The 20,563-nt window shown below is 46.6% G+C and overlaps 1 protein-coding gene across 1 annotated transcript; it reads right to left on the bottom strand.

Moving 5' to 3' along the window:
• Positions 1-779: 779 nt before the first annotated feature.
• Positions 780-20,484, bottom strand: LOC142054239 (serine protease 55-like). Its single transcript, XM_075086536.1, has 5 exons — positions 17,992-20,484; positions 17,471-17,660; positions 16,327-16,574; positions 13,224-13,363; positions 780-3,085 (listed from the first exon to the last, which is right to left on the bottom strand). The coding sequence occupies exons 1-5, from the start codon at positions 18,125-18,127 to the stop codon at positions 2,783-2,785; spliced, it is 1,017 nt and encodes a 338-aa protein (XP_074942637.1). The 5' UTR covers positions 18,128-20,484; the 3' UTR covers positions 780-2,782.
• Between the last annotated feature and the right edge of the window lie 79 nt (positions 20,485-20,563).

Here is a 20,563-nt window from a genome sequence, read left to right as displayed (position 1 = left end):
AAATTGCTGCCCTCATTGATCACGGAAGTGCTTTTGTTCTTATCTCCTTAGCAAAACGTGCAAGCAAGGCCTGACTGCCTCTTCTCTGTCTCCTTGAGTACCCATATCCTCCTATATTTTTTCCCTGAATCATCTTGTGGATGTCTCCTCGTGTCTCTAACTATTTCCATAGCTTGATTCTTTTCTGGTATTTGCTGCTAAAGGTGTAGTGCTGAGGACAAAACCTGTATTTTGGTGCACTTTGCACCGCCATGCTCCAGGCAGCAGCCTCTTGTTTTATGTTGGTCACCTTTGCTCACCGAGCAAATGATATTGCAAGAGACAGATTTATTTTGCCCAGACTGCTTGATGTTCCCCATTGGGATGACTGGACATGAGGAAGAGGAATCTGGAAAGAGGGAAGGAGCAATAAGAAATGAGCTGCAAATTAAGACAAGAAGAGAACATCCCAAACTATAGCCTGAGGCATAAAAGTTGAGGTAGTTCAGTTTGGAAACCTTTCACTTAGATGAGCTAAACCCACAAATATGGAATACAATAACATAAGAAACATAGTACACCAATGCTCTAAAGTTTAAAAAATTAATGGGTCACCTAGAAATGTTAATGACAAAGCCGATATATTGCATTTTGATTTTGTGTGATTCCAGCACATTCCCATCAAATCCATAATCAAAAGCGATATGCTCCCTCGAAACACAGGTACCTTTGAAACAAAATGTTTCATCAGACCTACCTACAGCATAGAAATATTAAACAAACATTTCCTTTCTCACCCTAATTGTTGAACAATATACGAAGTAGCAAAGATGAATTCACTTTAATTAATTCAATGGTGCTTTAAATAAAGAGGGAAAAGTTTCTTTATTGTTTATTACTTTGCAGCTATGTAGCTGGTCTTCATTTGCAGAACTGATATTTCCATATACCAAAGTGAACCACTTTAATGATCTCAATTTACAACTAGGGAAACTGAGGCACGAGCCACAGACTTCCTTTTCCCAAGGCCACTGAGTGAACGAGCAGCAGAACGGATCAAAACCCATAGCAGCAGTGCCCTGCTGTAACCACTACGTAGCATTGCCTTCATTTAACACAGACCATTACCAGTTTGCAAACGCTACTGACGGAAAAACACCTACCGGGTCCTTCTGCAGGTCCCTGAAAGCACAGGATTTTTCCATGCCGTGTGCTGTAGACAAGAGTGCTTTATACAATTCCTACATTAAAATAGTTCAAGCAGGAGGACATCTCTTATTTCCTTTGGGGGAAAGAATTCGGCAGCTGAATAGATTGCAGCATTAGGAAATATTTCCTGAAGTCCAGCCCCTGCCACAGCTTCTAGAATCTGTTGATATATTATTAATAGAAAGGAAAATAAATATAGGCATTAATGCCAGCAGACACTGTCTACTACTAATAGCTGCTAAAGTAATATATTCCCCTCGTTTTTAGCTTTTATTAGTCTTTTTGCAATGGGTTACAAGACCCTTATGCATCCATTAGCCAGTCAGCCATGTGAAATTAATTTGGAGCAATTTTCATAAGCATTACTCAGAACTAATAATAATTAAGCATTATTTTCTGCTCAGATAACACAGAAAATAAAGTCTGACTTTTATGCCAAGATGGGTTTGCATTAGCTTAAGGTAGATGAATTAATTCTCATTTACAAGGCTTCTCCACCAGCTAGCCAGAAAATATCAAGGTAATTAAAACCAATTTGTGAGGTTCTGTCCCATTGCACATTCACTGAGTTTTATCATTGCTGCAAATTACAGGTGCTTTTATGCCGTTGCAAAGGTGGGACATGAAGGAGACCTTGCTGCTTGCCTCCTTCTCCATCACTTCCAAGAAAAGCGACCTCCTTGTGAAGACCAGAATGCATTTTGCAATGCACTTTGCTGCTGGAGAAGCAATGAAGGACCACGCACTGCATGAAGGACCAGCTCAGTCCCAGCTCGGGCTGGGATGTGGACCTCTCAGCATTGCATGCAATAGCAGAGAAAAAAACCCTGCTATTTGCTTTTGATTTGCCATTTACTTGCAATGACTTAATTTTGGCTAATTACCAAGCCAAGGGACTTCTGTAGACAGCATTTTATGGATAGCTCAGAACCAGTTCTCTTCAGCCAGATTTTTCCCTATTGCCTTTAACAACCAAAAAACCCAGGATTTGCAATCCAGGTAAATAAGACTGATCGGTTACATCATGCTACACCTTCCAACCCTGGCTAAAAGATTTCTTGCCCTTTTTCTAGCTTAAGGAGATACCTTAAGCACCTGAGCAGCTGCTGTGGTCCCCGAAGATGCTCTTAGCTTGGGCCAGCTGCAAGATAGAAGATATAGTCGTCCAGCTAATAATTAGCTGTAAGATGCATTAACCCAGAGCTGTCCTACCAATACCTAAGCTAGTAGGCAACTGAGTAAGCTAAGACGTGTCTAAGGGTTTCAGCTTTCCAAAGGGAGCAGCTGCTTCAGATACCACCTCTTGACTTCACATCTGAGCTTAGCAAATAACTGGGCCTGATGTGAGCCACCAGTGTGGAAACTATGTGTTTTCCAGAGGATTATGGCCTCTCTTGGCTGTGTCCTGGCTCTCTCATTTCATCTCCATGTCCTTGCCATCGCTCCCTTGTCTCACTGTGGCATCTCGTTTTGGCACCTGTGTCCACATCAGTGAGATGGAACAGGTTGACCAGAGACACGACTATATGGGTCAGCAGCAAAAGAAGAATGAGACAGTAGTTCTGACTTTTATTATGGTTTGAAAAAATCTTCTCTAAAGTAATCTAATTGCTGTTAAAGAGATAAATAAAAGGAGAAAATACTCAAGAAAGGCCAGCTGTGCCTCAGCCCTGGAAGGAACCACCCTGGCATTTGCATGGTTATCCATTCCTTCAATGAAGAAAGGTTTCCCCCTCATGGCTGTCTCAGTCTCGATCCAGCCACGGTAGCTGTAAACAGACATTAAGATCTCATGGTTTGGCTTTTCTGTACAATCTTCTCCCCAGCTGACGATGCCGACCTGAAACCACTTCATGGTGTTCCAGTAGCTGCAAACCAGAGGTCCCCCGCTGTCCACCTACGGCGTAAGGAGGATGTTATAGCAGGATCAAACCTCAGGTCTCATAGCAGCTGCATCCCACAGGCTGATTGGGAAGACCAAACTCTATCCCAAGTTCGTGAGGATTTGGGGGAACCAGGAAATTTTGGACTCAAAATTTCACAGCTCAGCCCTGAGATCCCAGCAGAATAAATAGATACAGAAGGTAAGAGGAGGAGATTGGTGGTGAGCTGTGGCTTAGCGCAATGCCCTGTCCTTCTCAACCTTTTCCACCTGCTATCATGGCCCCAGAAGGATACCTGAATCCTGTCACCAAGAGATAATATCTGAGAGTGTAAAGGTACGTTTGTGATGACTGCTCATTCAGTCCTTGACTCCTCTGCAAAACCAGTGCGTATAGGTGCTAGACACCGGCCCGCTGTTAATTTTGGGGGCTAGCATCCGGAAATCAGGCAGGACAAGAACAACAATCCTGACAAATCCTTCTTGCAACCACAGTAATTTTACTGAAATCTTGCCTGCTACTGCAAGGGCAGCCATCATTCACCCAGTGCATGCAAGCTTCCAAATGCACGCTGCAGCCACCCTGCAAAGAGAAGCATCCTCCTGTTGGCTGCTGTAGCTTGAACACCAAGAGCACATCTAGTTGCCTGTATGACTTCTGCGTGCAATCTCCAAACACAGCCCGAGGGAGAAGAGACACCAGCACAAAATCCACCCAGCCAGGTACAGCACTTTTCGGACAGTTATGTATGTCTGAGGTGCTGTGCAGCCCCTGCTCTAAATAAGACAGCCTCCTTCCACAGTGGGTTTGAATCTTTCTTCTACCCTATCTCCAGTATTTCTTGTGGCAAATCAGAAATTCAATACAAACCCATTTCCTGAGACAGCCAGCTTTCCTGGGAAATGTTGTCCTTCCCTCTTTGTACGCTACTTTGAGAAATGTCTTTGTCATTAATGTATGAAGCCCCTTCCGCCAGCAGCTACCCTGAGCTAACACACATTAATTAATGGGTAAGGAAGTGGCTGTAGTCCCTTGTGCAACTCACCAGCACCCGCTAAAGTTTATGGCAGAATTCCTATTCACTTCATTAGATGGAGGGACCAGACCTGTAGTATGTTCATCTTTATTATTTTTTCCTTTTTGGTTCAACATGCGCAGAGCAGGGGAGAAAGAAGATAAATACAGAGCAAATGTTGCTTCAGCATTCATAGAATCACAGAATCATTTAGGTTGGAAAACACCTTTCAGATCACTGAGTCCAACCATAAATTCAATACTGTTTGCACTGAAATGGTGTTACTGCAGCTATATGTCTGCATCTCAGCCAGTGCTGTTGGACCCTCTTCACATGCAGGATCTAAAGATATTTCCCGACCCCGTTTCAGCGAAGAATTTGCGTGAATCGTGCAAGTGACCTTGCAATGACCTTGGACCCATGCGTTATCAGTGTCCTTGGCAATGGCATCCTGTTTGAATGAATGAACATCTAGGCTGTACGCACAATTAAATTACTGGGAATTTTACTGCTAATTCCCTCAGGGCAGGAACAGGCCAAACGTATTATCCTGGTAGAAAAAGGAAGGCACTTCAAGCCTCCTACACAAAGATAATAAATGAAGTCGAGAGAGTGGGAGCCGTTCGCAAGCCAGTGACGCAGCAACGGCTGACAATCCATCATCAGTGATGTGTCGGGGTGCATCGTGCCCACTTTTCCCACTACAGAAGATTTCTAGCACTGGTAGAGCTCCCGCACGTCATCGAGGCAGAACGGCTTCAGAGTGTCCAATTTGGAGGCTGTTCACACTTGCAAAGGACCTTTCTCCCAGGGCACTTAAATACCAGTTAATTCCTGATACCTTGTGACTGTCCTTGGGGGGAAAAGTCTTATCGTATTTCATAGCTGAGAAAACCACAGCAGAAAAGGGATGCGATTTGCACGAGGCAACGGCAGAACCAGGAAACCCTATTCAAACTACAGATCATGCAGTTTTCTCTTCAAATCAGATCTGCTTTTCCCTTTTTGCCTCTTTAACCGTGCTCGTTTTGTTCTCTGTCTGGTCGGCGAGGAAAGGGAGAGACGTCTGCAGGGCTTGGGAAGCTGTCAGCTGCGGAAAGCGATTTAAAACCTGGGCAGAGAGGGAGTGAGTTAGGTAACGCTGTGAAAACTCAGGCAGCAGCTGCAACCATTTCTCTAATTCACAAGCCCTGAGACCCAAATTCTACTTCAGATCCCTTTCCACATGGGCTGAGCTGGTCTGCTTCATGGGTGCAACTTCTAACATGCCATTTCTCTTAACTTCAGCTATTTCACTCAATGATTTTATCACAAAGTGGGCTAAATCATCCTCTCCGTGTGATAATCTCACTGACATAATTATAGCAGTAGCCCAGATGAATCAGTCGCCTGGTTTTGATAGGGCTAAAGATAGAGAAAATAAACTTCTTGGACGCTTCCATATATCCCTGTATCCACCTTAAACTCTCAGAAACATTGGCCCTAGGTCGGCCATCCTTGCGTAGGAGAGGGTGTAGGAGGAGCCAGTTTTGAGCACTGGTACAATTATCTCAGCTCTGTGATGTTTCCAGTAGCGCTAATTTAATGAACACCCAGGTTAACGATGCTGAAGATCGAAGAATATATTAAATGCTGCTTTCAGCTTTCAGCCTCCTGTATCCTGGTGGTGAAATACTTGTGGTCAGTAACACACACCAGATACCTGCTCCTGCTCTTCAGTCCGAGTGCCAAGTTTCTGGACAGCAAAAAAAACCTAAAAATAGCATCTTTGCTTCTGTTCCGTGTTTCTTGTCAACTAGAAGATGAGTAAAAAGCAACCACATCAAATCAGATCTGGTGCTGGATTCATGCCTTCCACAACTGCATGTTAATCATCCCATTAAGAGAGGTGAGGGCAATGATATATTCGCTGATAAATAGTTCTGGCTTGTATAAAAACTGTCACTGACTAATGAGGCACTTTGTTCACTGAAGCTGAACGGAAGTTTCATCCTTTTCACCATGGCCAAAGCTTTTTTCGTGAACATCAGAAGCCTTTCTGCTGACTTTAGTGGGCTTTGGATCAAGAGTGTAATCTTCTTCCTTTTGTATTTGTATTCGTGTCTGCGACATGGTAATTGATCAGAACAAACACATTCAGCCACATAAATCTTCTTAGGTGGGAGAAGCTCTGGGGGAGGGAGAACAATGCATCTGATACTCATTAGGTGGATACACGATCCTTGCAAGTCATTTCTGGTTTCATTTTCATGTTGGTAAGCTCTGTGTAAATTGGAAAGAATCAGCCTGTGAATAACAACACTTGCCATTAGAGCTGCCCTCCTTGCAGGAAAGAAAGCCTTTTGCAAACCGATGATTTCTTCAGTTATTTCACTGTGAACAATCTGTCTTTAGAGAAAGTTGGAAGGAATGAGGCTATGGCCATTTTTAGCATGCAGGCATTGAAAATGAACCAGGTAACACAGGGCACCTGGACTCCTTTCAGGGGATCCCTTTGAGATCTCAGGTGAGAGCCTTTAGCTACTCTGTCCCTCCATCCCCTTGCTGGAAAATGGGAGAACTCCATTCACACAGATATCAGCAAGGTCCATTAGTAACTAAGGTGGCAGGGACTTAAAGGCGGTTATAATGCATCTGGCCAAAGACCCATGTGGCCCAGACTCCTGTCTCTGACAGTCATCTGTAGCAAGTGCTCAGGGAAGGAGAATGAGAAACAGGGCAAGTATTTACAGAGTTGTATTTACATCACAGTCATTAATAGCCTTAGAGAGATCTTCATCCAGGAAGTTATCTAATTGCTTTTTGAATCCATTTATCCCTTAGGATAAATACCCACAACATCCTGGTCAGTGACTTCCATAGTTTAATTATCTCTTGGATGAAAAAACACTTCCTTTTCTTTGTTTTAAATCTGCTGCCTGATACGGCCATCTGACACCCCCTCCTTCATGTGTTTTGAACAGTAGTGACAAGAGGACAGCTCTTGACTGTCCTCTCCTTGCTGCTCATGACTTTAGAAATCTGTGTCATATCCCCCATCAGACATCTCTTTACAAGGCTCAGAGCCCTGATCTGTTATTCCCCTTTCTGACAGAAGCTATTCCATGTTCCTGTTTGTCCCTCCTACTCTTCTCTTCTCCTTTTCTGAAACTACTGCTCCTTTCTCAGGTGGGGTGCATGGGAGTCGCATGCAGCACACAAGACATAGGCTCCCAAGATGGATGCAAGCCAGTGCCCTGGCATAACACTCATTTGCTTTGCTACCTGTTCCTCTTCTAATAATTCATAATGCTCTCATTGCCTTTTTGACCTCCACAGAGCCTCGTGCTGATGTTTTTGAAGGACTATTCACAGTTGCTCCAAGATCTTCTTACATGGTAAGAGCTAATTTAGAGCTTATTATTGCATACTTTCAGCTGGAGTTGCTTCTCCCTATATTCGTTACTTTTCCTTTATCAACAATGAACTACATCTGCTGTTCTAACCTCCAGTCCCTCAGAATAATGAGATCCTGCTGCACCCCCGCACAGTCAGTTTCAATTTTGCCCACTCTGAATAATGCCGTGGCATCGGCCAACTCGGTTGTCTCAGCATTCGCCCTCCTTGACCATCACAATTCCATGCACAGATGTCAACACGGCTCCCCTTGTAAGCCCTTCCTCCCATCAGGTCCTTTCTCCATGTTGCTCCCCTTTCAAACCAAAGCTCTTCTACTTCATGACAGTTCAGTTTTTCCCTGAGCCTTTGGTGAGAAATCTCATTAAAAGAGTTTTGGAAACCTCAGCGTGTTATATCAGCTGGGTCACCCTCTGCCACATGCTTGTCGACTCCTTCAAAGAATTTAAATCTGCCTGTGAGTCATGACTCTCCCTTAAAGCCCCGTTGACTCACTGCAACTGAATGAGAAGCGGCTCCTCTGAGTCATCACACCCATTCCCCCACTCCGAGGGCAAGCACAAAGTAGGTTTTTGTGTTCAGCTGGATCCGGTGATGTTCTGCTCCCCACAGCTTCTCTCACCAGGCACACAAAGTAGTGCTGGACCCCCCCTTCTGCAAACCAAACAGCATCAGTTTGAGGGACCAAAAGCTACAACCCAGAGGAAGAAAGCAGGAGAGACCCGCGCCATCGTCAACATCCCAGGCCCTTGCGATAGGAAGGAATGTTTTTGACAGATGAAAGAATTAAGCCACCACAGCCTCAATGTGTTCACTTGTCTGCCCATACCATAAAATGATCAAATGATGAAAGCCCTGTAAAACCATGGAACATAAGGAAAGTGTTGTAATTCTTATGAACTGCACAGCAAAACACCCTTCAGAAGCAAATTTAAGAGACTGCAAATGCAGAAACGCCTTTCTACTGCTTTGTTCTGGGGCTTCCCAGGTTACCTTCTGCCCCTTAGGGGAAAAAACCCACTCCAGCATGTTAGCAATAGTTCAGTGGTGGAGAATCCACCACGAGGATGGCGAGTGGATCGCTCTCTTCAATATTAACGCAAGGTACAATAGCAAAGTAATTTTGTATAGTTAGTAATGACTTTGAACTGAAATGGGGTTAGCTTTGACTCCCGGCCCGCGGGAGACCTTTGTCTGACAGGCAGAAGGGCCTATAACAGACCTCATACCGATACCCCATCCCTACAGACTGCAACCAGACTAGCATCTATCCATCTCTGCTCAGATTCTTTGAACAGCCTGAGGGATTGACCAGGCTTCCCTGCTTTGTGACCTTTTCCTTGCATCTGTGAACATTTCCCTAGATGGACCCAATTTTCATTCACAGACCTTTTCTTTACAAAATTCTTTTCCACAAGTCTGCCTTTGCACTTTTGAGGCCACATTAGCAGCAGTAAAAGGACGCAAAACCTTGTAAGAGTTCAGCTCCAGACTCATCCTCTCTCCTGGGGGTTGCCAGTGCAAGTGTCAGGCTCCCATTGCAGTCACGTTCGTGGCACTGGGGCATGGTTTGAGAAGGGGGCAGCGGGATGCCAGGGGGATAACCCACGTTATCTAAAATGGCACTGGGGACTTAGATGTAGTCAACTGTCCTGCCTCGAAGCCATGTGTCTCCCTCTGAGCTAGACACCTTGGACTTGCTATTAGTTAAGGGGGAGCAATAAGCACTCATGCATGGTGCTATCTCATTTTAAAATAGATAGTTAAAACAGTCTCAGTGAATCACATGTCAGAAGCACTTTTTCCCTCCATATTGATGGAAAGATGATTCAGCAGAAGCAGATGGCTATAAGAAAGACACTTGAATCTGGCCGGATAAATCCCACCCAGGACTGTACAACAACTACTGTTATCGCTATAGCTACAAGGGGTGAGAGCCCCAAGAATCCCAGATGCCGTAAAGGGCATTGCCCTTTCCGAACTGCCGACAGTATGTGTGAGTGAGGCAGATGAAGGAAACGGGTCCTCCTCTGCCTTTTTCACAGACCTAAGGAAATTAAAACCGAGAGCCCTAGATGCATCCTAGCATCATTTCAGACCTTTTCCAGAGATGGCCAAGATCAGCTCCTGCTACACTTGGTGGAAGGGGGTCCCATGACTCAAATCAGCCCTATGGCCAGGGGATGGTGTAGGGCACAGTGAAGCTGAGCTGGAACCATCCCACTGCTTGTTTGTGGCCGTGCAATGATTCCTTCCCCTGAAAGTCAAGCCAGGGACTGGGCCTCCCTTCGTCTGCTGCTGACCTGAACTGTACGTGAACTGTGACTTCCAGCTGAACACACTCTGTCCTAATCACCACAGCTCTGAGCTACCCCCACAGACCTCCTTTGCAGAAACTCTCTGAAATATAATTGGGCCATTTACTGAATTTTGTCTGGATAGCCAAGACGCTGAAGAGGCTTTTGCTTTGCGAGTCCCTTATACTCTAATTATTGCTCAAGTTACCATTGCATCAGAGCCTAACAAAAGATGCTTAAGAAAGCAAGGAATTAGACATCAATTGTAGTTCATGGGGTCATGGAAGAAATGTAGCACACAAAAAAATAACACATAGGCCATCTCTAGTGTCTGTTCTTTAGCACTTGTACCCCATGAACATCCATTAATGCTAATGTTTATGACTAAATAGAACTATAAGTCAATTACAGATCCTGTTAGTGTTAATTCACAGTCAATCTATATATTTGTCTGCAGAACCACTGGGGAATTGGTATACAATAGATTTTTCTTTTTAAGTGAATGGATTTTTTTTTTTTAAAGTACAAATACTCAGGAGCTCTTCTATTCAATTGCCTTGAGTTATTATAGGAACATGGTCAGTGATCCACAAATCAGTTTTGTCTGGTACTAGTACGATGGCAGCTGGTGAGACATCTGAGCCTTTCTATTCATGTCCTGTTGCCACACAGGGGTATTAAGGCAGTGGTCAGTAGGAGAAACTACATGGTGCCTCGGTGCAGATATATATGTTGCTTTAGTTACTTATAAAAGAGTTTGCTGCAACAGGGAAAATCTAGCACACAAATGGCACACAGTGCAAAGACTTAGGATGGTAATCCTTTGGATCCAGATGAGGATCATGCGGACTTACAACCTTGGGTCTAGATGCTGCTTGCCCATCTTAGCCTGGCTCTGGACATGAACAAATGTATCCTGATTCTCAGCAAAGCTCAGGAAAGGTTAACATAAGGCTTTTATCTACTTCATGTCCAGACAGATCATGCACCTGTGCAGTGCATGGCTTCCAGGTCTACTGCGACCACATCCACACCAGCAAGCTCAGCATCTCCAGGGCTTGTTCCCTGACCAAGGATCTCTGCCTTGCCTGCGCTGCTACTCCTTCCTGGCCTCTAAACTGGAGTGCCAGGATCCAAAGTGATTATTATGGGTGGCTCCTCACCCATGCAAAAGCTTGAGCTGTGTCTGGAAATCATCCAGGAGACAGCTGGTTGGCACAGACCAAAACCGTGCCCAAGTCTGCTCCTTGACAGTGCTGGCGTTGTAAAGGTATTTTGAAATCTTGCCTCATTGTCATTAGGCAAGAGGTTTTGACGTCATTTGACATCTCGTCATTTGATGAGATTTCCCATAATCTTTATGGAAAAGAGTAGTTCAATAGACTGCACCATCTACAGCGTACCTCGCTATTTGCCCAGGGCAGATGAACTGGGTGTCCATCCTGCAGAGCAAGGTTTGGACCTGGCCTCCCAGTTCATTACCAGGCAGTCTACTACGTGCAAGCCACCGGATTTCTGAACAAGCCTAGCAAGGCCAAAATGCGCCCTACCCGACTTTAATCAGCACTGCCCAGCAAACTACCCATCAGCAAAATGCTTCTCCTCCAGCAAATTAGCAAATTCTAATGAAAAGTCACATCACCTCTTCCTCTCCTGAAGAGCTGCACTTCTAGCCTAGGGTATGGTTTTGTCTTGCTCTAGTTATTTCAGGTTGCAAGACGTTTCTGCCTGGTCAAGCTTCCACTAAAAGTGGGCAGTTGCTGGGTTATGAGTGTTATCACACATGCAATCGTTTCCGCTGCTTGGAAAGCCCTAGTTCATTTCTCAGGCAACTCTAACATTATTGTAGATCAAAATAGCACCCTCATCAGCTTTCTGAATACAGGAGATTCATTTTGCTGGGTACAAGTGCTCTTGCTGTTTCACCAGCATAATTCAGCCACAGAACTTAAGGCTAGGCTGGGAAGTGCATTCTTTAATCATGTTAATGTTATCCTGTGGCAGTTTTCTTTTTAAAATTTTTGATTGAATTTAATGGAGGTGAAAGTCACTAGATGAATGGTTTCAGAGGCAGACGCTCTCTGGCTAATCAAAAAATGACTTTGCAAAGCAAAGCTTCCCCTCAGCTGCCCAGCTACGGGCCCGGATCGCAGCGGCTTTGCAGTGCGTGAGCCCTGTACCCACTGTCTTTGCCGAGGGGCAGGGGATGCCTCTCTGTCCCGGGTGTTGGTTTGGTTCCCTCAATGAATGATTCCTACAGGATGAAGCTGTGCGTATATGTGCCTGCCCATCTGCCCCCTCCAAACACACACACATGTCTAAGGAAACCCTTGCTCAGTAGAGGACAGAGACCTTAGTCCTGAAGTGGAGGCTGCAGGGAGAGCTCAGAGGAGGGGTTGGAGCTTGGATGCTGTGAAAGAAAAGGTGTGTTTTGGCTTTCAGACCTTGTCTGACATCAGCACAGCGATCCTGTGGATGGAGCATGTTCTGAGGGCACAAGTTCTAAGTGAGGTTTTCCCATATCTGGGTGTTTATGTCAGTTCTCTCCCCTTAGCAGTCCCTGATACCAAATACTGCTTGAACTCTGTTACTTAGCTTTGGAACTCCACCATCCTACATCACTAACCCACTGCAATAAGACGCAACTAGTTCTGGCAGCCACAGACCAACCTGCCATGTTATCAAAGGCATTTGTATCAGAGCGAAGACCTCACCTGAGAAAGGTTTCTAATATTCAAGTTAAACCTACCTGGACCCAATTTCCCACACAATTCTTTTGTTTTGGCCCTCCTGGACAAAGTTCCATGTGTCCTTTCAGTATTTAACCTGGCAATAAAGAAGCACTGCCCAGCCCAGGGCTGAGGGGACTCCAGGCAGGAGGAGGACACAGCCCATGCTGTGCTGAGCCCTCTCTGCAGGGACACGAGACCTCTCCTCCCATCGCTCCCACCACCGCACAGCTTGGCCAGAGCAGACGCTGAGTTTTTAAATTGCTGTGAGCTAAAAGTCCTAATTCCTCTGCCCAGATCCATCCACTGTCTCCCATCCAAGGGGACCTGTTGGGAACCACCCTTTTCCCTTGCCCTCCTTTCAGCTTGTGGTTTCCCTCGCAGAGTTCCTGTCTCTCTCTCTCTGCAGCGCGGGAATCAGTGCAGGGAGAGAGTGTGAGGAGAGGCCCATCTGCTCAAGAAGGTGTTTTGTTTCCAGCACCACCACTGATTTCTGACCCCAAGAGCCAGCACTCCCACTGCCTAGGTCAATACGCCTTTGCAGGCAGCTCTTTGGCCCCTGGGCATCCTACCCTGGCCTCCTGTAGAGAAGCTTTAGCAACCCCAGGAAGCTGTGGGAAGGATTGTTGTTCATTCCTGAAGCAAAGAAGCTTCTCCTCTGATATCTCTGTGCCCCCAAAGGCAGTGTGGCTGTCCAGGAGCCTGTTTACTTTACCTGGCAGGTGCCTCTTTCTCCTCTCTCTAGCTCAGCACAGAGCACGTTCTCCACTAGCTGTGGGATCCGCTCCAAGCACTGTTCCCTGCTGATGAGCTTCATCCGCGCTTTCTGCAGCACATAGGATGCTGGTGCCGCAACTGCTAACCAGCAAGCGAGAAGAGAATGATTAACAAACCCTGCAGAACAGCACAGACTTCTGAGGGTGAAACCACAGACGGAGATGAGCCTTTGGGATGGCTCCTGGCTGAATTTCCAAGGCTTCTCTTGGCAAGAGGGTCTCAGGGCACAACTGTATGGTCTTGGGGTCATGGGGGCTTACAGGGGCTGTCCAAATGTTAGCAAAGATAAGTTTGTGCTCTTGACTTTAGGCCAGCCTAGGAGGTGAGTAGGTAGATAGAGGGGGGGGAGCTGTTAATGGGCAGAGATGAAATCCTGGGGATTGCTAAATCATATTTAGGCTTGCTAAATAAGATTATAAAAAATAATTTTTGTAGGTGAACTCTGGGACGCAGTACAGCTGGAAGACCCCAAAGGGATGGCTTATCCTGCTGGTCTTGGTGATGACCTGAGATGAGCTGCACTGCACACCTTGGGTTTCTCACCCATGTTTCTGGGGAGCCCAGTTTAAAGGACTCTTCATGGGGTCCTGTGAGAGCTCTGCAGAGGAAAGCCCACTGAGCTTTCCCCAGAACAGGTGATCTTGTTATCCCTATGCTTTCACAGAATGCTATGAGGCCATGCCTCACCCAGGGGACCAGCTGTAACTTTTACAAAGTGGCTCTTGGGGTGGTAGCGCACAATGGAAATATCTGCTTTATTCTTCCCTTGAGATGGAAAAAACCAAGAAATCTCAACAGGCACCAGCAAGTGACAGGAAGACTGACAATATGCAGGGCCACTGGGAAAACCCGCTCATTTCACCCATATTTCTCTTCAAAGTGAACCTGTGTCAAAAGCCTGAGCTGACTTTTGGAGGATGTGCTGCTGGGGAGGAGGCCTACAGATTTTCAGAAACTCATTCCTTCTTCCATATTTCTCTGAGCTAAATCCTCCCAGCACCTCTGGGAAGGTGGGACTGAAAGATAATATCTAAAAGATCAAATGTTGAAAGGTCCCTTTCCCAGTTAAGATGGGGCCGCTCCATGGCAGCATCCACAGATTAAAATGCTTTGATGTAGCCATCTCCAAGAAGGTGGCTTCACTTGAGGTCTAACTGACTGCAGTCATATAGAATCATTTAGGTTGGAAAAGACCCTTAAGATCAGAGTCCAACCATAAACCTAACACTGCCAAGACCACCACTAAACCATGTTCCTAAGCACCACGTCTACGTGTCTTTTAAATACCCCAGGGATGGGGACTCCCCCACCTCTCTGGGCAGCCTGTGCCAGTGCTTGACAACACTTTCAGTGAAGAAATTTTCCTTAATATCCAATCTAAACCTCCCCTGACGCAGCTTGGGGCCGGTTCCTCCTGTCCTGTCACTGGTGACCTGGGAGCAGAGACCAGCCCCCCCCTCACTCCAGCCCCTCTCAGGCAGCTGCAGAGAGCGAGAAGGGCTCCCCTCAGCCCCCCCTTCTCCAGCCTAAACCCCCCCAGCCCCCTCAGCCGCCCCCCAGCACACTTGTGCTCCAGACCCTGCCCCAGCCCCGCTGCCCTTCTCTGGACACGCTCCAGCCCCTCAAGGCCCTCCTTGTCCCGAGGGGCCCAAACCTGAGCCCAGCATTCGAGGTGGGGCCTCCCCAGGGCCGAGCACAGGGGCCCCATCCCTGCCCGGCTCCTGCTGGCCACACCAGGGCTGACACAAGCCCGGGGGCTGGTGGCCTCCTTGGCTACCTGGGCACTGCTGGCTCAAATTCAGAGGGGAGTCAGGCTTGTGCTGCCTGAGGTGTCAGCTGAGAGATGTCCACCTACAAAATGCTGATAGAGGTGAGAAATCACCCATTTTTCTCCTGCTGAGGAACACCACCTCATACTTTTTGGTATGGCCCATATCACACCATGGCACATTTCTCTCACCAAACTAAGCTTCTGCTGTTTTTCTTCTGAAACACCTCCCAGACAGAAGGGGCGTGTGCCAGGGCTAAGTGCACTGTCCTCCCTCCTGCAGGGTGCAATTTGGAGAGCAGAGGCGATGTCAACTGAGCCCACACAGCAGCGTGAGACCAATCTCCGGAGCCACACCATGCTTTTTGCAAAGAGACTAGCTAAAGAGAAATCCTGCCAAGCTGCAGAGTGACTCTGCAGCAGGCCCCTGCTTTTCTGTTTCTAAGAGCACATTACCTTGGTGAAATGGGAGAGTTTCACAACCATAACACAGTGTTGTGTTGTATATTGCTGTTACATGAGGCAAATGAAGCCTAAGAAGGAAAATGCAGAGTTTCAAAGAGAAGACAGTAACCCTACAGAGCAGAATAGCAAGGATTAAATAGGACATTCACTTACTACATCCTAGGAAGGACTGTTAAAGCCCCAAGCACCACCCTGCCCGCTCTGTCCCGATTACCTCTTTCCAATAATGAAATCACTCATTAGGCGTTTAGTGACATTTGTTCAGGATAGACGTTTTGGGTCACACTCAGTGCTGGAGCTACTTTCATCAGGGCTTAAAAAGAGTAATTAGCAATAGCAATCTGCTGTTCTAAATGAGTGGAGAAGAGGGGTAGCCAGTACCACTGAATCAATCTGGTTCATGGAGGCATTAAGCCAAAGGCAACCCTAGACCTCCATTTCCCTTATTCCAGACCACTTCAGAGCCAGCCTAACTTGCCCACCGGGAGGGAGCGTGTCTTGCTTTGGGTGCCAAAAAAGGCAAGCAAGGGGTTGAGTTCTGGCAGAGCAAAGATGGGCTCTGAGGTTTCAGCTTGAGCATACGTGCTCAGGGTACCAGGGACTCTGCTCTGTGGGTCAGCAGGTTACTGGATTTTGCCCTGAACAGAGAACTGGTGGATGTGCAGAGGCTACAAGGATCTGGATTTGTTAAACCAGGGAGGTAAGGAGTGGAAGTTGGTGTGGATAACCCCTCCTGGGAGACAAAATCTACTTTTAATGGATAAAAACCAGCCTCCATTAGCAAACACATGTCCCGACAGCTTCTCACCTCCACTTGCGGCTCCCCACCCTGCAACCCAGCAGTGTTGCCACGTATTGATGTCATATATGAAGGGCAAGCAGATGGGGATTTTCTCATTGCTGAACTCGATGGGATTGCTGAGCAGGATCAGAGCGATATCATTTTGCATGCTCATTCTATCAAAGTTTTCGTGGATGATCAAGCTGTCCGGCTTATATTCTTCCAGCGGGAGGCTGAGGTCAATTCCCCCCATGACAACAGTGAGATCTGGTGGCCTTTTAAACAAAACAGAAGCAGCGTACACATAAGCAAACATGAAGGGGTTGTGTGATAAAGGTTGGTGCCTCCTTCCCCTGAGCAGCGTAGGGTGGTGCTCAGCAAATTGCAGAGGCAGGTTAGCAATAAATATCACAGAAATCTACCCTCACTTCAAGGCAAAGCTAGTTTTCGGGGAAGAGAGGTGCAGAGGTAGAACATGAATGCAACCAAGTTATAAATAGGCCAGTTGCTAACGAACAGATGGAGAGGGCTGGATCTTCGGGATCACCATGCCCTGGGCTGGCTGCTCTGGACCGCGCTGCCTCCAGCCAGCTGCTCCAGGTTGTGGTGCCACAGGTCATTTGTCACCGAGCAGTCTCGGCTCTCGGGCCTGCTGAAGTTTGGAGTGGGCTCACAGAGGGCTGGACTCTGACCCTGGGTATTGCATGGGGTTGATTTATCCAGAAACTGCTGTTTTAAAATCAGACTCTCCATGAGATAAAGGTGTTTGCCATATAAAAGCAAAGGTAATTTGGGTGTGAGAATAAGCTGGAATGGAATGCACCTCTTTTTACAAGGTACCACAACATGTGTAGACATACAGGAAACACTTGGGGATCAGAACAGCATCACGGGCATTTATACGAGGCTGCTCAGACCATCCTTCAAAACAATCCCCTTCTGCATCTCCTGGTTATGCAGATTCCTGCACATTTTTATTGTAACACCACCTCTGATCAAAAATGGGCCTGTTCTCCCCAGAGGAGACAAATCCTGTTTTCAGGGCTCTCTTTCTGCCTCTGTCAGAGAGATGTTGCACCTGACCCCAAAGACATACATATCCTACACCCACAAGGAGCGATGTTATGAACCCATTGTGCCTCGGCTGTCCTCGCTTTCCCCAAGTACTCACACCTCTTCTGCAAAGCAATGGGCCGCAGTTAAAATCCACAATGCGCTGATCACGGTGCCTCCGCAAATATGTTTCCCGTTGCTCTGGATGCTCACGTGCCACGGGAACTCCCCAGCCTTGGCGTATCTCCCCGCTGCGATCCTCTTGCCAGTCTTCAGAAAGGACTCGTAAGACGGTCGGAGGCCACACCCTGGGTACAAAATGAGACGCATTGCTGACCTGCAGCAGTGTCATTGCCTGTGCTACTAAACTAGAGGGGCAGGACATCAGCCAAATCACTGGCCTGTATCTATCCATGCTACTTGATCCCTACCAAAACCCCTGGCACCACTGTAGCCTCCCCAAACCTGCACTCTGCAAAGCAATGCCCAGGCAGTCTAGGGGCTAGCAGGGCCACAGGTGGGCTGGATAAAATCCTTGTTTAGGGCGTATGAGTGGAAGACGTCAGTATCAGGCTGTAGCACAAGCCGTACATATATGCCATCAGGCACAAGGAATACGCCCAGGCCTATTTCACTTACCGAAGCGTGTGTATCCTGTAGGGCTGTGAGCAGTTCCACTCTGCTGGTCATTTCTGAACACAAAAAGTTGAGAAGAAAAGCCTGCATTGATGCCGCTGATGAGAGAAGTTAAACTAAAGAGGGTAAGGAGCAGCATTTCGGTCCCAGCCTTGGGCCAACACTCTTCAACAGCATTCAGAGCAGTGATGCTTCTGCAGACGCCTCAGAACATCTTCCCCATTCCATGTTCTCACCGAAGGCAACACAAGTCTCTGCCTGGGCAACCAGCATGTGACATCACACAATCTATTCGTTTCTGTTGAGGTCAGCGTTGGATGCTGACCTTCCTAAGGCGATGAGGGAAAGCTCAGTGATTTCCAAGAGGCTTGGAATTTGCTTTAGCTCTGTTAGGGCTAGTGTACCAGCGAAGTTCCTGTCTGTATCCTGGACTGACTTTTACAGGGTGCTGCAATAGTGGACTTCATGAGTTGGGTTTGTAGTCTTTTTGGGATCTTGAATCATGTTCTTCTCTCCAAAGACCTTAGATGCCTGCGTCCTGCATCAGCCTTCATCTCTGAGAAGTGCTGAAGCCTATGAAACTCCAAATTAATTTTCTTTTCTTAGTTTAGACTGTGTCTTTGTTCTCAGAAGAAAGAGGCAGCTCTGTGGTAGGGTAAATTTCAAACAGTGCCAAATCAAAAGTATAGTATCAAAGGTGTTGAGGCAGCCTCTCCCTTCTTCCCTGTGGGCAAGGGTGGCTTACAAGACCAAATCCAGCTCAAAAAACTAATCCATGAGGCTGAACCATTAGCATTTCACCTTTACTGATTATATCCCTGATACTCTTTACACCTTCAGCAGCAACTGCAAGGGGTCAAGGCCAAAACTCCACCCTACAGTAACTCCATAATTAATTCTGCGGCAGCATAATATTTTGGTGTGGGCCAATTTTAGCATCAATGGACCCATCTATGCTGATTTCTAAACCAACACATTATTTCCATAAGGACAGGACTTCAGAAAACTCAGATTTGAGCCTGGCTATATTAAGGATAGAACGGTGCTTTCTCCAAAGACTTCCTATCTCATTTCAAAACAGTAACTGTAGCGTGGAGTAGGAGGGGAGGGAGGGGAAAGGACAGAAGGGAAGCAAGCAACATTTTACGAGCACCTGAACGATTCAGCATATGAAATGTTTTGCCTTGTACACTAGAGCAAATCAGGAGTTATCCCACTGAAGTCTAAATTACGCAGAGGTTAAAAATGCATAGGAAGAAAGTTAAGACTTTATTTTCCTCTCTTCTTTGCTCTATGTCACCTCATGCCTAGGAAATTAGACAAAAGTGCTGGTTTCCTTGACAGTGAGCACTAGAACAAACCAGTCACACAACATGTTAAGGACAGGCGATCAGTTACCACAGCAACTGGAAATTCTGAGTGTGATGTGGGCACATTTTGGGGCATCTCCAGAAAGAGCCTAACATGGCAATCCTACCCGAGTTAGCTCCTCTCAAGCTTGCCCCAGGTATAAATCTTCTAAAAGGACACGTTTCTTCTAGCTTTTGAGGTGGGAATAAGCATCAGCTGAGGAGCAAGGGAAGATGGGGAGCTAATGTCTCTGTCATGGGCTTACTGCCCATCTTTGGATAAAGCAGGCAGGAGTTCAGCAGTGGATTTACAAGCCCAAAGACTATCTGATGCACATTTTCAGTCATTCCAAGCTTGGAACAAGATCTGGTCTGCTGGGTAGTTACAGGGGATGTTCAGGGAGCTGTTTGGGGCCTTTCTGAGCCTAACACCTGAGCTGGTGAGCAGGAAACATCAAACCAAGATATGGAGAGGAGAGCTAGCCAAAAGGAAATGCTGTGGATTTGTGTCTCTGGGTCCCCATCACCTGGCCCTCAGAATGGCTTTATGTGCTCTGTTGCCCACATTCGATACATCACGGTGGGCTTCTACAAGCTTTCCCTGAAGAAAGCACATCTGCAAGAGGACAAAGCAATGACACATGTTCCTCAAACTTAGTGATTAAGAGCCTCCAAACTAGGAAACACGTGAGGGGCTCAAGCCCACACCTCCCACTGCTCTGGGAAGTATAGCGAGCAGCAAGCTGGATGGCTGGGACAAACCCATCCCCATCTCCCCACTGAAGCTGTCTGTTCTAGAACACTCCATAGCATATATATCACCCACAGGATCCCCATCCATGTCGGACAACCCCCGCATCCCCTACGTCATTTAGCTGTAGCTGTTAGTCTCTGCTCTCAGAAGCCCATTAATAAAACAAGAATTTATTTTGGCTTTTTCTGGCCATCCTGCTATTGTGACTGTACAGGCACCGGGGCAGAGACCGCCTGACATTACGTTTGCACAGCACCTGCCGTAACGAGCTCTGGTCTTGGTGGGGGCTCCACAAGCTACTGAAGTACAAATAATTAATCACAGGAATAATTATGTTACGGTGTGGCCAATATGAATTTTACTCCTTTGTACTGTCATGCACGATAACACAGATTTAAAAGCCCTGGTGTTTAATTATCAGGCTGCAGCCTGCTATAATATTTGATACTTTTTTAATATCTACCCCAATATA

This window comes from Phalacrocorax aristotelis, chromosome 3 (genome assembly GCF_949628215.1).
Source record: "Phalacrocorax aristotelis chromosome 3, bGulAri2.1, whole genome shotgun sequence".
NCBI lineage: Eukaryota > Metazoa > Chordata > Aves > Suliformes > Phalacrocoracidae > Phalacrocorax > Phalacrocorax aristotelis.
The sequence above is the reverse complement of the archived record's forward strand: the minus strand, read 5'-3'. Positions and strand labels throughout refer to the sequence as shown.